Source organism: Oncorhynchus keta, chromosome 13 (genome assembly GCF_023373465.1).
Source record: "Oncorhynchus keta strain PuntledgeMale-10-30-2019 chromosome 13, Oket_V2, whole genome shotgun sequence".
Lineage (NCBI taxonomy): Eukaryota > Metazoa > Chordata > Actinopteri > Salmoniformes > Salmonidae > Oncorhynchus > Oncorhynchus keta.
In genome coordinates, this window is record NC_068433.1 from 38,661,117 (window position 1) to 38,681,063 (window position 19,947).

Sequence of the window (19,947 nt, forward strand, 5' to 3'; positions counted from 1 at the left end):
AGGTTCTGAAATGTTTGCAAATTTATTTAAAAAAATGTTAAACAGAAATACCTTATTTACATAAGTATTCAGACATTTTGCTGTGAGACTCGAAATTCAGCTCAGCAGCATCCTGTTTCCATTGTTCATCCTTGAGCCGTTTCTACAACTTGATTGACTTGAGTCCACCTGAGGTAAATTAATTTGATTGAACATGATTTGAAAAGGCACACACCTGTCTATATAAAAGGTCCCACAGTTGACGGTGCATGTCAGAGCAAAAACCATGATGTCGAAGGAATTGTCCGTAGAGCTCCTTGACAGGATCGTGTCGAGGCACAGATCTGGGAATAGGTACAAAACATTTCTGCAGCATTGAAGGTCCTCAAGAACACAGTGACCTCCATAATTCTTAAATGGAAGATGTTTGGAACCACCAAGACTCTACACCTAGAGCTGGCTGCCCAGCCAAACTGAGCAATCGGGGGAGAAGATCCTTGGTCAGGGAGGTGACCAAGAACCCGATGGTCACTCTGACAGAGCTCCAGAGTTACTTTGTGGAGATGGGAGAACATTCCAGTAGGACAACCATCTCTGGTAGTGGCCAGACAGAAGCCACTCCTCAGTAAAAGGCACATGACAGCCCGCTTGGGCACCTAAAGGACTCTCAGACCATGAGAAACAAGATTCTCTGGTCTGATGAAACCAAGATTAAACTCTTTGACCTGAATGACAAGTGGCATGTATGGAGGAAACCTGGCACCATTCCAACGGTGAAGCATGGTGGTGGCAGCATCATGCTGTGGGGATGTTTTTCAGCAGCTGGGACAGGTAGACTAGTCAGGATCGAGGGAACAATGAACGGAGCAAACTACAAAGAGATCCTCGAGGAAAACCTGCTCCAGAGCAGTCAGGAACTTAGACTGGGGCGAAAGTTCACCTTCCAACAGGACAACGACCCTAAGCACGCAGCCAAGACAACACAGTAGTGGCTTTGGGACAAGTCTCTGAATGTCCTTATGTGGCTCAGGCAGAGCCCGGACTGGAACCGATCGAACATCTCTGGAGAGACCTGTAAATGGCAGCAACGCTCCCCATCCAACCTGACAGAGCTTGAGAGGAACCGCAGAGAAGAATGGGAGAAACTTCCTAAATACAGGTGTGCCAAGCTTGTAGCATCATACCAAAGAAGACGAGGCTGTAAACGCTGCCAAAGGTGCTTAAACAAAGTACTGAGTAAAGAGTCTGAATACTTATGTAAATGTCATAATTCAATATTTTTTATTTGCACAAATGTCTAAAAAAGCTATTTTTGCTTTGTCTTTATGGGTTATTGTGTGTCGATTGATGAGGAAAAAAACAATAAGCAATTTAAGAATAAGGCTGCAATGTAACAAAATGTGGAAAAAGTCAAGGGGTCTGAATACTTTCCAAATGCACTGTATGTCTAGCCTTACAGCATATAACCTGAATACTAAGCCCTTCTCTGGAAAACAGACTACTGTAGAATATTTACTCCCTGTTGTGTCTACGCTTCAAATCACTCTGGTTGTAGATCAACAGAACAGGAGTGGTGTGAGTGGGTCAGAATTACCAGCACCTTCTATGAAATGTTTTTAACATTCTAAAAGCTTATGTAGCTTATCTGTCTGAACTCAAGTTACCGGTATAGTCAATCAATGTGTCACATTTGTAGGACTACTGTAAATCTCAGTCCTTTAGCAAAAACACTCATTGAGATTAGAAAAGACATTACATTACTTAGTACACTCGGTGTGTAGGGTTTAGGGTATTTTGAAAGTGAGATAAAAGACAACATGATCAAATGAAGCGATAGTGAGACAAAGATATAAATATACATAAATAATGCACTAATTTGCTTGATTTGTCAGGGTTCTGGAAAACAAGCAATTTAATAAACAGACCAGCGTGCCAATACCCAGTGCATTCCATGGGTAAATTCACACATTTCCCATAACCACCCTCTGATCTCTTTTAGTCTCTAAATCTAAATGCCTAGATAACATGCTGTATGCATAAGTCGCATAAACACATTACATGGATCAGAATTCAACTGTTTTCTGTAGCCGTGCCAACACGTACTGGGTACATATCACTGAAAACCTTGCATGAACCTGGCTCGCCTCTCGGTTTTAGAAGTTTGCCCGAAACATTCTAACCACGTCTTTTTGAGAGACACTTGTATGCCTCTCCAAGGATCTTATCTCAGGAATGGAAATGCCAGCAACGATTGTTAATTAGTGCACTTGTGCAGTGGAATAATGGCCATGATGAATCACATCTTATGCCCACAGGACCACTGTGCCATCAATATAATGAGGGTATTCCAACAGCATGCCAACCGGTCTACACTTTCTTGAAGGTTCTTTCACAGGGCTGTTCAGTGCATACCAAAGAGCTATGGGTAGGGCTGTGGCGGTCATTACATTTTGTCCGCCAGTGATTGTCAAGCAAACAACTGCCGGTCTAATGGTAATTGACCGTTAATTAATTATCAACACATTTAGCATCTCCTGGCTTCCACGCATAGGCTACAAGCAACTGATGCAGACCATAGGAACATCTAAATTTTAATAAATCCATTTAATATAGCCTACACCATCACAAATCCATTATTTAGTTTAGACAGGTTTAAAGAAACATGATATAAAGAAAATGTAGTCCATTTTAGAAGAACAAAATAGCATACTCTGAGTTGTCCCTGATCTGGCTATGCCATATTGATGTGGGATAGTTCACTTAGCAGACAAGATTTGCTTAGAATTCAGAGGCATTATTTTATACAATTGAACTAATCTGAATAAAATAAAGGATATTTTCTCCAAATGGTTTCCGAGGGAGCGCACACATACAGCTATTCTGTGTTGAGAGGTTAAAACTCCTTTGCGATCGGTGCCCCTTCCTACGGGACAGTTGAGCTAACGTGATTAGCATGAGGTTGTAAGTAACAAGCACATTTCCCGGGACATTGACATATCTGATTTTGACAGAAAGCTTAAATTCTTGTTAATCTAACTGCACTGTCCAATTTACAGTAGTTATTACAGTGAAATAATATCATGCCATTGTTTGAAGAGAGTGCACAATTTTGAACATGAAAAGTTATTAATCAACAAATTAGGCACATTTGGGCAGTCTTAATACAAAATATGGAACAAATGCAATGGTTCATTGGATCAGTCTAAAACTTTGCGCATACACTGCTGCCTAGTGGCCAAAATCTAAATTGCACCTGGGTTGGAATAATACATTATGGCCTTTCACTTGCATTTCAAAGAAAATTACAAAATAACATTTTTTTCCCCTTTGTGTTCTATTCTCCTAAATTCCTTTCACATTTCCAAACTTCAAAGTGTTTCCTTTCAAGTAGAACCAAGAATATGTATATCCTGGCAGCATCCCCCTTGTGTGGCCGTAATGCCCCCTAAAAAATCCATGCCCTTTTCAGCCAAAGTGGCCGTTGTGCCCTTGGGCTGAATAAAAACAATTCTAATTCACTTATCCCGGCTGTCAATCGCCGTGCTCCGAAGCACCTCTCACTCACATGGCTTTCTAAGATATATCTCAAATCTTGTTAGCCCATGCCCCTCACATCGGGTCCTTCTCACAGGCATCTCAGTTCTGAAGTAGGCTACAAGACAGACAACTGCGCGCATCCTTATCGAATTCCGAGGCACGTATTGAAGATGTTAAAAGGACTGTCCACATTTACTTTGTCAGCCAACAAGACGATTAGGCCTAACGAACAGCAAAAGTACTGGCCCGTGTCAATCTACTATCCCCCATAGTACAATAGTAGTAAAATAGTTAACCTATTCCAATAAATATTCCAAAACATACTCTGGGACAGTTGTGGGATGCAATAGACCCCAAATTAATACAACCACTCGTATCCAATCTTTTTCTCCCAAAGCAATGAGGCTGATGCAACAGTGCCGAAAGTTTAGCTTAAAATTGAGAAACTATTAGGCAATTTCTTCACACTATAAGCGCAGTAATGCACACACACGACAGTAGGCTAAAGGGCGAATGTTCCAAAATGCAATCAATTAGCGGGAAAACACCATTCTCAAAAGTGACCGCCAATGCTACTATGCATGTAATGCTTTATTATAAAAAGGTGCATTTTTAATGGTGAAAATGATCTTCCCCAAACTTGAAACTCGCACGCCGCCTATGTATGCCAGTAAGGCTTTACACCGGTTGTAAAGCAGATTAATGTGCTTCATTTTAAGAAGTTATTTGGCCACCTTAGTTGTGATACTGTAAGGGTTTGGTTCCTTGTCAAATCATTGGCTTATTGGTGAAAACAGTCAGACAGACAATATCTTCTTTAAATAAATCAATTCAACCTTTATTAATGCAATTGCAGAGAGAAGTTGACAATGGAAACACAGCACGTATGTTTCAGAGTAAGTTCTGCAAAATAAAACAGGTCAAAACTGCTTTAATATACTTGCAGTCAACCCCTAGTGATGTAACTGCCTACGTCAACACCTTCTACTCATGAGACCAAGCCCGTGCATATACAGTTATACAAACTTGCAGGAAAAAAACAATAGTCCAGTGTTTTCTAAGGGCTCAGCAGTAATTCTCCATTCATGAGTGACTTAGTGGTATGTCTGACTTGTCTCTTATCTATTTACTTCCCTGCCGGAGTCTGTGTCTATGTATCTCTTTTAGCCTTGAGGCACTTTCTCACAGACACCCAGTGTTGACCGCAATGGCTCACACATCTGCTCAGACCGTTTCTATAAGAGGCAGAGACTAGAAAATAACTGTGGAACAGTATTAAACGTTATCATGCCTATATTGGTCATCTGTGGTCCAGGACCCTATAAATGTAGTGGGGGAGGGTTTTATAGCCCTTCCCCTTTTTATTAATACTACATAAGCATAATAAATTATTATAACAGATCAATCATTTTGTCCAGCCCCTATCATGACCCCAAGGTAACCCCCAGCAATACAAAGTGTATCAACATATTGGCCTATGGGCTAGGCTACATGAAGTGTGACTATGATTTGAAAAAGTAGCACAAAAAAAAGGAATGTGCTGTTTCTTGCCTTACTGCCCACGCTGGGCAAAAATTCACAAGTGATAGCATAACACATCATTCACAAGTGATAGCATAACATCATTCACAAGTGATAGCATAACACATCATTCACAAGTGATAGCATAACACATCATTCACAAGTGATAGCATAACACATCATTCACAAGTGATAGCATAACACATCATTCACAAGTGATAGCATAACACATCATTCACAAGTGATAGCATAACACATCATTCACAAGTGATAGCATAACACATCATTCACAAGTGATAGCATAACACATCCTTCACAAGTGATAGCATAATACATCCTTCACAAGTGATAGCATAATACATCCTTCACAAGTGATAGCATAATACATCCTTCACAAGTGATAGCATAATACATCCTTCACAAGTGATAGCATAATACATCCTTCACAAGTGATAGCATAATACATCCTTCACAAGTGATAGCATAATACATCATTCACAAGTGATAGCATAATACATCCTTCACAAGTGATAGCATAATACATCCTTCACAAGTGATAGCATAATACATCATTCACAAGTGATAGCATAATACATCATTCACAAGTGATAGGCTGATGTCACCCATCAGACTATTCTTAATTTAATCTGGTCTTTACATATACTAAATAATATATGTGTGAAATGAGTTTTGATTTAGAATGGACCATTATCATGCACCTGTTTCAGAACAGGGGCAGGAGAAAATAATACATGTCATATAATGAAATTTGCTTAATATTAGGAAAGTTGAGAAATAAATATAGCAGGCTTAGCCTCTTTTTTAATAGAGCACATCAAAACTATTTTCTCACGCAATTACATAGCCTATAGAAATGTGCAACGTGAGCTCATGGGAGCAGCAGCATCAGAGCTTGGAGAAGCCTAGTTACCGCGACTAAACGGTCATGTGGAATTTGACTGCGTTCATGACTCGTAACTGCCAGTGTGGCGGTAAGATGGTCCCTGTAACAGCACTAGCAATGGAGGTGAATCGTAACTTTCACTGAAGTGAAATTTTCACTTCGATGCCCCATTTGACATTAATGCATGACTTAAGCAGAAGTTGGGATTTACCCTTCAAGTAGTACATCACAAATGACTTGAGATGGATCAGTGCATAGCCATTCTCTTTTATCCTGTTCAGAAACAATTCTACACTAACTGAATTCACAAATGACTGTCAATCGATGAGATTATCGGTGTCCTTTAATAGTTAAATAGAGGCATTGAGAAACACTAACATGCACATATTAGCTGCCTCAATTTTAATCCGGATTAGAGCTTCTGCTATCTGATAATTGGCATTGGTTGTTCAGGGAGGATTATGAAAGAAGTTGGGGGAAAAAAGCACTTACTTTAAAGACGAGCCGTCTCGGGAAGCTACTCGTGTAATAATCATTTTGAAGAGTTAGTCTTCTTCTGTTTGGTGGTTTTTGCCTTCCCTGATGACAGCAATTTGCTTGTTCTCAGTTAACTGAGCAGAGCTAGCAAGTTTCTATCAGAGGAACTGGCTATAGACCATGTGGCCATTCTATCTGGTGTATCCTCCAAAGAACGTTGGGTTTTAATGCGTGTGCGTGTATTAGAAGAGCATGTCATAAAAACAAAGACCTGTGGGGGGGTCCTGTTCCCAGAATGTCATAAAAAAAAATAAGACTACAAGAAAACAACACACTGACTGTGTGGTCTATAATATAACCACCTGAAATGTAGCGGATGTTCATCTTCGGGGCAGCAATACCTGCCAGTTTCTTTGTTTTCCAAAGGCCCAACTCCTCATCCTTGCCCTTTCGGTGTGAAATACTGTTTACATCTCTCTTTAACAAGACACTTACATTTAGCTGATTCATGGTCTTCTTGGGGCGTTGGGTTGGAAACCATATAAAACAGCAGTATTTCTAGGCTGCGAGGAGAAGAGGAGAGCAGCGGGCAGGAGACTTTATTATTGTTATCTTTTCTTCTCCGTCAGGCAGGGATGGAGGGAGCGGAGGGAGAGAGAGGCAGGATGTTCAGGGATCTAGCAGACTGGCCCATTTATGGGGCCACATTTCGCACTCAATAAACCTTGTTTCCACTTTATTTGGACTCCCAAATAAAAACACCACACTGCCGGAGCCACGCTGACATATCACGGCTGTGTGTGCGTGTGTGTGTTTGACAAATAGCATCTCCAGACTCCAGCATCTCTCCAGTGAGTCAATAAACCAAAGCCTGAGAAGTGCTGGAACAGACTCCATCCACACAGTCTGTCAATATACTCTGTTGCTTTATTAGACCTGGGTCTATGTGTGTCTAAGGAGATCAAGACATCTCTCCAACCAATCAAAACCAAGTCTCACAAACACATTGTTCTCAAGCCAAGAAATGTCCCTTGCCATTCCCTGAACAAACCAATCAGGGTTCGACAATACTCTGCATCTTTATTAAACCCGAGTGTCTGTGTGTAAGATTTTTTTTTTTTAACCAACCAAGTCTCAAACATGTACACACACCGTCCTCCTCAAGCCAAGAAACATCCCTTTCCCTGAACCAACCAATCTTTTGATTACGATGGTAAATGTTGTTTTCTGCTGGCCAACAACCCAGTGATTGTGCATGTGTAACGTTTGCATGCAGTCACACTCCCGTTCCCTTACAGAAATAGAGCCCATTAATATCATCCGGTCTCTAAGAGACCAAGAAGGAAAGGGAGGTGATGCTGACTGTCTGAAAATCGATTGGAGACACAGGCAGAAGATGTACTGTGTACTCCAATGTAAGGAGATTCCTTTTGAGGAAGGGGGGGGGGGAGGTTTGGACTGAAGCCATAATGTTTTTGTGCCAACTCACACTGCAATAACTAATAAAAAAACTTTGGGCCTACATCTTCACATGCTATTCTCCTGCACCCATATAGTCTGTGGGATGTGTGTAACTGTGTGTGTTATCCTGACTATCATCGTCATAAACAACAGCCATATTTGTGAGCTCTGAAAGAGGTCTGAGTAACCTGATGTTATGTACCCCATCGAGAATCTGTGTTCGGAACAACTTATTGAAGAGACCACAGAAAGAATCATCCCCTTTCAAGTGTGCGAGTGTGTAGTGTACCTCACATATGCGACTCATAGTAAGACTAAGCAATGAACCTATTAAAATGTTTATCCTACTTCATAAATATTATTTTGCAATATGGAAGAGACTATAGTTAAGTTACAATACTAGGCAATCAAGAAATACTTAAATTGAATTCTAAATACAAGTGTATTTAATTACTTTGTACAATGAATGGATTCACATGCAAGGCATAACACTTAAGTTACAAGGAAATGCTGACATTAACAAAAGCATTCTAGGCATAGAGCCTAAGGTTAACTTACAAGACAAAGCATGAACAAAGAGATGCCTAGGAAATGAGAATTGATCATACAACCTTCCTCCATGGAATGGATACAGGATAAGAGAGGACAACATGCATTTAATTCAATTTATAACATCTGAAGTGGCGCAGCGGTCTAAGGCACTGCATCTCAGTGCTTGAGGGGTCAGTAGACACTACAAGTTAGAATCCAGGCTGTATCACAACAGGCTGTATCGCAACCGGCCGTGATTGGGAGTCCCATAGGGCGGTGAACAATTGGCCCGGCGTCGTCCGGGTTTGGCCGGTGTGGGCCGTCATTGTAAATAAGAATTTGTTCCTAACCGACTTGCCTAGTTAAATAAAATGGTCAATTATTTAAAAATGCAATAAATAAAACAACCACCAATGAAACGATACCAAGTTTACAGTAACCTGACTACCAGGCTCAATCTCCAAATGGTGTCACAGCATTTAAAGACTTGTATGAGGGATAAGACCAATGTAAATCATTCCTGAGAGGAGAATAAAATCCCTTTGCATAGAGTCATTTAAAGTGCACCCTGTACAGATGCAAGTAATCACAGAGATCATACATACATACAGATAGCTTCAGAGTCCTCTTTAGGGGACAAGATTCAGATAGGATAACACTATAGTATCCATGTCTGGTATCATCACACATTCAATAGTCAATCCTCTGGCTACTGTAAAGGAGAGACACATTTTGGCCACTCACGAGGGGGAATGGCTTACTTGTCCTTGGGCATTGTCCTTTTGTGTTTTCCTTGTGTTCCTGCACCATTTGCCATGCAGCTCCAGGTGACAGAGAGCACATAAATTAGGGCAGAGCCTAGAAGTGCGTCCGTGCATGCATGTGTGTGGGTCAGTGTGGGTTGTCAGAAGAGTAATGTGCTACTGCACTTTCTACTCAAACCCTAAAATCCTTAATGCAAGTGTCAATTTGCAATTAATCTCCGGGTCTTAGCTTCCTGGAAACACTACAGTGGTTCTGTCAGGTTAACCAGGCTACCGATAAATTCTCAGAAAGCAATCACACCCACCTTCTCTCTGACTCAAAACTCTCTCCTCATCCACTGATAACCCCGGTCTTGCTGAATGCAAGTAAGCCTATATGGTTGAAAAAACACAACATGCACAGTATATCTTCCTCTACTTGCTAAGTTGGGTTCATGGCTGGGTATAATTGACATCGGATTCTGCAGAATTGTTCAGAAAATTAGAAAAAGCACTTAGCTTTAGCCAAGTGCCAATGTTTCGTCATACTCATTTCACTCGGTGGTAACTTGTAATTGACGTTGGAGGCGGCCGTCACCAATTTTCAGCTGCCATTCGCTCTCTTTGGTCAAAGACCTCAGTCTCAGATTTGCAAAGGCTGAACCATACTGATACGTTGGACCTCTTCTTTCAAGTTATTTTACTTTTTATTATTAACCCTCTTTGAAGGACATATTTTTATTGTAGCTTTTTTTTTGCTACATATACATACAGTTGAAGTCAGAAGTTAACATATACCTTAGCCAAATACATTTAAACTTTTCACAATTCCTGACATTTAATCCTAGTAAATATTCCCCGTCTTAGGTCAGTTAGGATCACCACTTTATTTTAAGAATGTGAAATATCAGAAGAATAGTAGAGAGAATTATTTATTTCAGCTTTTATTTCTTTCATCACATTCCCAGTGGGTCAGAAGTGTACATACACTCAATTAGTATTTGGTAGCATTGCCTTTAAATTGTTTAACTTTGGTCAAACGTTTCAGGTAGCCTTCCACAAGCTTCCCACAATAAGTTGGGTGAATTTTGGCCCATTCCTCCTGACAGAGCTGGTGTAACCGAGTCAGGTTTATAGGCCTCCTCGCTCGCACACGCTTTTTCAGTTCTGTCCACAAATTTTCTATAGGATTGGAGAGCTTTGCGATGGCCACTCCAATACCTTGACTTTGTTGTCCTTAAGCCATTTTGCCACAACTTTGGAAGTATGTTTGGGGTCATTGTCCATTTGGAAGACCCAGTTGCGACCAAGCTTTAACTTGAGATGTTGCTTCACTACATACACATAATTCTCCTCCCTCGTGATGCCATCTATTTTGTGAAGTGCACCAGTCCCTCCTGCAGCAAAGAACTCCCACAACATGATGCTGCCACTCCCATGCTTCATGGTTGGGATGGTGTTCTTCGGCTTGCAAGCATCCCCCTTTCTCCTCTAAACATAACAATGGTCATTATTGCCAAACAGTTCTATTTTTGTTTCATCAGACCAGAGGGGGAAAAAAGTATGATCTTTGTCCCCATGTGCAGTAGGACTCAATGTCAATGTAGGACTCATTTTACAGTGGATATAGATACTTTTGTACCGGTTTCCTCCAGCATCTTCACAAGGTCCTTTGCTGTTGTTCTGGGATTGATTTGAACTTTTCACACCAAAGTAATTAATCTCTAGGAGACAGAACGCATCACCTTCCTGTGCAGTATGACGGCTGCGTGGTCTCATGGTGTTTATACTTGCCTACTATTGTTTGTACAGATGAACGTGGTACCTTCAGGCATTTGGAAATTGCTCCCAAGGATGAACCAGACATGTGGAGGTCTACAATTGTTTTTCTGAAGTCTTGGCTGATTTCTTTTGATTTTCCCATGATGTCAAGCAAAGAGGCACTGAGTTTGAAGGTAGGCCTTGAAATACATCCACAGGTACACCTCCAATTGACTCAAACAATGTCAATTAGCCTGTCAGAAGCTTCTAAAGTCATGACATCATTTTCTAGAATTTTCCAAGCTGTTTAAAGGCACAGGCAACTTTTTATGTAAATTTCTGACCCACTGGACTTGTGATACAGTGAATTATAATTGAAATCTGTCTGTAAACAATTATTGGATAAATTACTTGTTTCATGCACATAGTAGGTGCCTTAACAGACTTGCCAAAAGTATAGTTTGTTAACAAGAAATTTGTGGAGTGGTTGAAGGAGTTTTAATAATGACTCCAACATAAGTGTATGTAAACTTCCGACTTAAACTGTACATTTTACATACATGTTACTTTTATATAAAGCAGTCACATAACAATAATACTTTACCAACAAACTATTTAATCCCAACCCTCAGCCACTCTCAGACCATCCCACCTACCACCATAGACCACCCTCATTTGGTTTCCATGTGCCATATATTTTACAATTGTGCTGTGATGTTTTATATAATTTTGTTCCCCACAGATTGTGAGCTAAAGATAAACCTTTCCTACGAGTATTATTATATTATTTATTGACTGACTATGGCTTTCCAAATTGCCCATCACTGCTATTTGTAAGGTTAGTTTTAAGTGCATACTGTGATTTATTTACCATTCCTGAACCTGTGACCAGAAACAAGCTACATACTGTAGGGGCAATATCAGAATAAATAACCTATTGATTCTGTCTCTTCGCAGCAAAATATGCAGAGCTGAGATTGTTGTATGCCTCATATATATCTATAGCATTCTGTTGGTGGCAATAATTATATATAATACTTTAAATTGAAAAACTAAGTGTCGAGTCAAGTGTGGTTTTGTACCAGTTCATAAACCATATGCCATGGAATTGTTACAGCTGTCAACATTTTTGTTCTATCTTTTCTGGAGGATAAAACTGAAATTGTAACCAGCCTGTTTAAGAAAAGGGCAATACTTTAAACAAAATTTCATTTTCAATTAGTCGGGAAATGAGAAGTTGTAATCTGTATAAAAAGGCCATTTTTGAACAAAGGAAGAGCCTTTCTTAATAATCTACCTGAGAACCATTTTGGGTTTGAATATAATTCTTGTCTGAGTGAAGCTTTTAGTGAGAGCTTTAAAGCTTTAATATTTAATCATTTTAGCCCCCAAACTTATATTCATTATATAAATAGGCCAGTTGAATTTTGACTTAACATTCCAAATAAAATTATTTTTTTTGTTGCTCAAATGATTTAAAAAATGAGTCATCATTAGTAAGTAAGTAAACTGTGATAGGACCAAAGACTTGTGATTTTTCCATAAATAGACAAGTATTTACCTTTCCATGGTTGCAGAATCTTGTCTATTTTTGCTCATTTTCTAGTTCATTTATATTTTTTGAGATGTGAATACCAAGTATGTCTACTTCACCATCCAGCCATTTTATTGGTAAACTACAAGGTAATGTAAACACTATTTTTAACGATCCAATACGTAATATGGTACACTTGTCATAATTAGGTTAATCCAGAGAGGCTAGAAAGTGATCAGGATCTTCAATGAGACTCTGCAGGGATCCAGATTGCGAACTTTAGAAAAAAACTAGAGTCATCGGCATACATTGACACTTGTTTTTATCCCCAGGATTTCTAACCACTTAAATGTTCTTGTTTGATCTAATTTTAATAGCTAGCATTTCAATGGCCATAATAAATAGATATGGAGACAACGGACAGCCTTGTTTACCTCCTCTTAAAAGCACAATACTTTGAGAAGTAACCATTATTTACATCTAGGGTTGCTGTACATAACTTTAAACCATTGGATAAGAGATTCAACTAAATTAAAGTAATCCAGGCATTTAAATATAAATTCTAGTCATACTTTATCAAACGCCTTTTCAAAATCTGCTATGAAGACCAGGCCTGGTATCTTCAATGTTTCATAATGTTCAATTGCTTCAAGTAATTGTTGTATATTATCTCCAATATATCGTCCATGTAAAAAAAAAAAAAAAGTCTGATCAGGATGAACATTATCTGGTAAAACCTTTTTTATTCTATGTGCTATGCATTTCACCAGGATTTTCACATAACATTGAAGTGTTAGTGGCATCCAGTTTTTTAAATGTACTGGATCTTTATACTTACCACCTGGGTCATGTTTTAGTAGTAATTAAATCAGAACTTCTTGATGGGTACCTGAAAGTCTACCATTTGTATAAGAGTAAAACATGCTAATGGTGGATCTTTGAGTACATCAAAAAAAGGTCTTATATACTTCTACTGGTATACCGTCAAGCCCTGGTGTTTTTCCAGACTGAAAAGATTTTATTGCCTCAAAAAGATCCTCTTCTGTAAGTTGGCCTTCACACAGGTCTTCCTGTATATTTTAAACGTTTTGCTTTCTCTCAAAATATAATTTGGTAAACTCTAAATTATTTTTGGTAGATTCAAGAACAATTGTGCATTTTTCACCATTTTCCATCCAATTCGCTTTATTTATGTAATACATTACACTTGATCGTACATCCATTTTCTTTCAAGTGTAGACGGAGTCAAGGGAAATTGTTTCACAAACTGGTGCCTGATACATCCCAAAGTTGCTAGCCTAAACGTCTCCTCACTCCTTTTCCTCAGACTTTTATCAGTACAGTCTGTGCTGGAGAGTAGTACTTCTCTCTCATTTATTAGGAGTAATGTGTTGAAAGTCATGTGGTTTTGAATATTTGTTTCTGAGAAAGTCATACAACATGATCAGAAGTGAAATTCTTACTTACAAGCCCTTAACTAACAATGCATTAAGAAAATAAAATAAACAAATAATTAAAGAGCAGCAGTAAAATAACAATAGCGAGGCTATATACAGGTTGTACCGGTACAGAGTCAATGTGCGGGGGCACAGGTTAGTCAAGGTAATATAAAAGAGGGGGGGATGCATATAGTCTAGGTAGCCATTTGATTTGATGTTCAGGAGTCTTATGGCTTGGGGGTAGAAGCTGTTTAGAAGCCTCTTGGACCTAGACTTGGCGCTCCGGCCCCCGCTTGCCGTGCGGTAGTAAAGAGAACAGTCTATGACTAGGGTGGCTGGAGTCTGACAATTTTTAGGGCCTTCCTTTGACACCGCCTGGTATAGAGGTCCTGGATGGCAGGAAGCTTGGCCCCAGTGATGTACTGGGCGTATGGCCCAGTACATCAATGACTGCATGATCACACAGTCTTCAGCTGATGCTCTCATGCATGTTTCAGTGTTACTTGCCTCGAAGCGAGCATAGAAGTAATTTAGCTCATCTGGTAGGCTCGTGTCACTGGGCAGCTCTCTGCTGTGCTTCCCTTTGTAATCTGTAATAGTTTGCAAGCCCTGCCGCATCAGACGAGTGTCGGAGCTGGTGTAGTACGATTCGATCTTAGTCCTGTATTGACGCTTTGCCTGTTTGATGGTTCGTCGGAGGGAATAGCGGGATTTCTTATAAGCTTCCGGGTTATTTAATATTACATTTCTTTAACCAGGCAGGCTAGTTGAGGACAAGTTCTCATTTACAACTGCGACCTGGCCAAGATAAAGCCATAGTGGCAAAATAATTACAATATAGCAATTACACACTGGAGTGATAGATGTGCAGAATATGAGTGTACAAGTAGAGATACTAGGGTGCAAATGAGCAAAATAGATAACAGTATGGGGATAAGGTAGTTGAATGGGCTAATTATAGATGGGCTATGTACAGGTGCAGTGATCTATGAGCTGCTCTTACAGCTGGTGCTTAAAACTAGTGAGGGAGATATGAGTCTCCAGCTTCAGTGATTTTTGCAGTTCGTTCCAGTATTTGGCAGCAGAGAACTGGAAGGAAAGGTGGCCGAAGGAGGAATTGGCTTTGGGGGTGACCAGTGAAATATACCTGCTGGAGCACGTGCTACGGGTGGGTGCTGCTATGGTGACCAGTGAGCAGAGATAAGGCGGTGCTTTACCTAGCAAAGACTTAGATGACCTGGAGCCAGTGGGTTTGGCGACGAATATGAAGCAATGGCCAGCCAACGAGAGCATACAGGTCGCAATGGTGGGTAGTATATGGGGCTTTGGTGACAAAACGGATGGCACTGTGAGAGACTGCATCCAATTTGTTGAGTAGAGTGTTGGAGGCTATGTTTTAAATGACATCGCTGAAGTCAGAACCGTCCTGAGTAGTGATGCTGGGCAGGCGGTCGGGCAGGTGTGGGCAGTGCGCAGTTGAAGAGCATGCATTTAGTTTTACTTACATTTAAGAGCAGTTAGAGGCCACGGAAGGAGAGAGTTGTATGGCAATGAAGCTCATCTGGAGGTTAGTTAACACAGTGTCGAAAGAAGGGCCAGAAGTATACAGAATGGTGTCGTCTGCGTAGAGGTGGATCACCAGCAGCAAGAGCAACATCATTGATGTATACAGAGAAAAGAGTCGGAGTCCCGCTCCTTGAAAGTGGCAGCTCTACCCCTTAGCTCAGTGCGGATGTTGCCTGTAATCCATGGCTTCTGGTTGGGGTATGCAAGTACAGTCACTGTGGGGACGACGTCATTGATTCACCTATTGATAAATCCAGTGACTGATGTGGTGTACTCCTCAATGCCATCGGAGTAATCCAGGAACATATTCCAGTCTGTGCTAGCAAAACAGTCCTGTAGCTTAGCATCTGCTTAATCTGACCACTTTTTTATTTATCTAGTCACTGGTGCTTCCTGTTTTAATTTTTGCTTGTAAGCAGGAATCAGGAGGATAGAATTATGGTCAGATTTGCCAAATGGAGGGCTGGCTTCGTAGACGTCTCTGTAAATGTGGTTTAGACATTGTCTCCTTTGCTTGCACATTTAACATGCTGGTAGAAATGAGGTAAAACGGATTTACGTATCTGCCTCTGGATGAGCATTTTCCTGTTTGCTTATGGCCTTATACAGCTTATTGAGTGCGGTATTAGTGCCAACATCGGTCTGTGTTGGTATGTAGACAGCTATGAAAAATACAGATAAAAACTCTAGGTACATAGTGTGGTCTACAGCTTATCATGAGATACCTCAGGCGAGCAAAACCTTGACTTCCTTAGATATCGTGCACCAGCTGTTGTTTACAAATATACATAGACCGCCACCCCTGGTCTTACTAGAGGCTACTGTTCTATCCTGCCGATACAGTGTATAACCCGCCAGCTGTATGTTATTTATCAAACTAACCTGTCTCACGACGGTCTAAACCCAGCTCACGTTCCCTATTAGTGGGTGAACAATCCAACGCTTGGTGAATTCTGCTTCACAATGATAGGAAGAGCCGACATCGACTTAGTGAAACATAAGATTACAGTTAAAGTCCTGTTGGTAGGATATACGTGCTTTTAGTTCGACCAATTTATTATCCAGCGATTGCCATCTGTACTATTGGTCAATGTACAAAGGCAGATTAGCCACTCGTCAGCGGAGCCTCACAAGGCACTCCAATCTCTTTCCGAGATACCTCTTCCGTCTTTTTCTCCAGCGAATGACGGGGAAGAGGGCCTGTTCGGGTGTCTGGAGTAAATCCCTCTCGTCTGACTCATTAAAAGAGAAATTCAAGTGTAGTGAAATGCTTGTACTTCTCTATGGAATAGGAATATGTACATATAAATATACGGATGAGCAATGACCGAGCGGCATAGGCAAGATGGTATAAAATACAGTATATACATATGGGATGAGTAATGCAAGATATGAAAACATTATTATTAAAGTGGCATTAATAAAGTGACTAGTTATTCATTTGTTAGAGTGGCCAATGATTTCAAGTCTGTATGTAGGCAGCAGACTGTTAGTGATGGCATGTTTTCTGGAGGACAAAGGAGAGTTGAACAAAAAATAATCTGAATGCTCAGAAAGCCACTTTGGGAAATATTAATGTATAAGCCACTCTGGGCCTTGCCCTTATATCAAACGAGAGAAATTGCACTGTCTCCTGCCAGTGCTTTGAACTTTGGCACAAATTATGTGAGAACAACTCTGAGACACTGGTACAGGTGTTCACTGGTTAAGAAAGGTCATTGTGGAGAAGACTGATTTACAGCTGTATGTGGAGCCAAACATGTTCAGGATGTGTAGTACCAGTTTTTTTGAGAACAAGGACATCAACTGCAGGCACCGTCTTTCCCCAGAAAATGACAGGGTCCCAATCACAAGCCTGCTCCTTCAAAGCCACATTTTCTTGCAACTCAATCAACTCCATTTTGGGGTTCTGGATGAGCAGCAGTAGGCTCTCTTCCAACAGTGAAGTCATCAAAGCGAGCCTTGAAGTTATCCATTAGCTTCTGGATGAAATCAACATGGTTTGGGAACATCTTAGTCTCCCTGCATTTGCACCAGAAGATTGAGGAAGTGGACAAGTTCTCCCTGGAGATCATTCTGGAAAAGCTCAAATTTCCTCTGGAAAGCCCGGACAGCTGTTATATCACACACTGTTGTCCTGTCCCTGCAGCGTAACATTGTTAAGGTGTGATGTAATGTCTGTCAAAAATGCAACTGGTCAGCAGTCCCAGTCTTCTCATCTTCCAAAAACAGTCGCCTTCTCACTCTTTTGCTCCAATAAGAAAGCTTGCATTTCCTCCCGAATGGCCCAAAAGCATTCCAAAACCCTGCCTTTGCTGAGCAATACGATATTGTGCAATAGTAAGTAATAAAAATGGCATTGGTCTCTGTCAGAGAGCCTCGTAGCAGGCAGTGTTATAGGGATGATGTTGCTCTCAAAAAGTTCATCATCGTTGTCATGACCTTAGAATACTCTTTTCCCAGACTGGAACACAGGACAGATTGATGGGTGATGCAATGGTATGTCGTCAGGTTTAGGGTGGTCCTCTTTCAAAATGTGCAACCAGCCATCCCTCTCTTTTCCTATCAAGGCTGGAGCGCCATCTGTTGTGATGGAGACCACGGACTTCAGATCTGTCCCCCTTTTTGTCAGCACCCCTTTGAAGGTCTCATGAGTATCCTCTCCCCGCGCGGGTGCTTCTAGATTTGTTAAGCCCAACAGCTCCTCACAGAATTACCTCTTTGCTTCATTATACAATCTGACAAAACACCAGAAGCTGGGCATTACCAATGTTATCTGTTAATTCATCCACAGCTAATGAAATGCACGGTGCATTCTGAATAGCCTCATCAAGTTGTGAAGTCAAATCTTCAGCTAATATTTCAGTTCTCATTGCTGTGGAATCTGACAGTGGGATCTGATCTTTCCCTAAGCTAATTATTGTGTTACCTTCAAGCACGGTGTCAGCAACTTCACACGTGGTTATTTTACCATCTTGGCATCAGAAAATGTTTTTCCGTGTTTTCCCAAAACCCAGGCTATCCTCAGTGAATACTCCATTGCATGTTGTTGGGCTGTCAGGGAATCGACATGGACTTTGGTGGACCTCTCATATTGGGATTTGAGTTGGTTAATCTGGTTTGTTCTCACCCCAGTGTTTAGGAGATACATCGGAACGATATTACTATTGTCGTAACATTGGCACTTTTCACAAGGGCTACGGACTCACTGCATATTAGGCACATTGGTTGTGGGAAGAATTACGTTTTTGTTTTTTAAAGCCATCGAAAAATAATTGACTTTTATAGAACTAAATGATGTTTCGGTCCGTATTGACCCTTAACTGGGTCTGGAACCGGACCATGGTCCGCCAGTTGAGTTTGGCTGTCACAGGAGGATAATGTGTGTGAAGTCTTGCAATATACAGGGCTGGGCTGTAAAACATACTTCCCTTTTATAGAAGCGGTAATCCTTATTCCACATGACCTATTAGTGGTTAATAATACATGCTCATTGCAAAACAACCTGCTGTACAGTACTTACGGTTCTATACGGGTTTTCATGGAATCATTTGGCATCTTTCCGCAGTTTCCAAAACAGTCCCTTATTTGACCTTCACAGACATCAGTGTTACATAATGGCCTTCTTAAACATGGATAACATTCAAATAAATATCTTCCAACACCATCGAGAGCAATCTGTCTTCAATTGTGCCGTGCAAGAGACATATGCTCTTCATTATCTTGTTAGCTACTGCAGATATCATCATAAACAGCATACTAAATATGGTGACCCCTGTTTGACATGTGCATTAGGATATACAGGAGAGTTTTGCCAGTTTGTGTTGAACTGATTCAGAATGTGTTGAATTGGGCTTGGGTAAAGTAAGGCACTTCAGACCAGAACAACAATCAGCGGTTAATTTAGTAGATAGTTTAGTGTAATCGTCACTGAAACAAATACTGCTCTTCTAACAAAAATAAGCCCACAAGCGATATATCTCACTGACTAACTCCAATAGATTAACAAACATGGAAAGACACAAACATGGAAAGACACAAACATGGAAAGACACAAACATGGAAAGACACAAACATGGAATGAGAGTCAGTCAGTGGTCCTCCTACCTGATTTACCCACTCCTGCTCTACCGAAAACGGCCAGCTTCATCTCGGGACTCTTCGCCATGGCAGCAGGTAGCGACCGGAACCAGAACGGACCAATCACAGAGCCGATAGATCACACAGCGGGTTCCGGGTTCAGCCACCCATCCTCAGTTCCAGACAAGGGAGCTGGGATGTCTGGGAAAGCAAACCATCAAATATGGGATTAAGGCTTTAATATGAAACAGCTTGTCACAAATGAACTTAGATGTATTTCCTGCTGGGATCTGAAGCAATGTGAAATGACAGGCGAGAAGCCTTTGATATACAATTTCCAAGGCAGTGACTCATAAAAATGGAAAAGGCACGCGATTCAAGGTCATCTGGTTTATGTGGGATGAGGTCTGGATC

General features: G+C 40.7%; 1 protein-coding gene across 1 annotated transcript in view; it reads right to left on the reverse strand.

The window, feature by feature from the left end:
- Nucleotides 1-19,947, reverse strand: part of LOC118392301 (ras-related and estrogen-regulated growth inhibitor) — a 57,800-nt gene that overhangs the window by 33,702 nt on the left and 4,151 nt on the right. Inside the window, exon 2 of the mRNA XM_035784137.2 lies at nucleotides 19,561-19,734. Within this exon, the coding sequence (XP_035640030.1) occupies nucleotides 19,561-19,621 (61 nt within the window). The 5' untranslated portion in view covers nucleotides 19,622-19,734. The remainder of the gene's footprint in view (nucleotides 1-19,560; nucleotides 19,735-19,947) is intronic.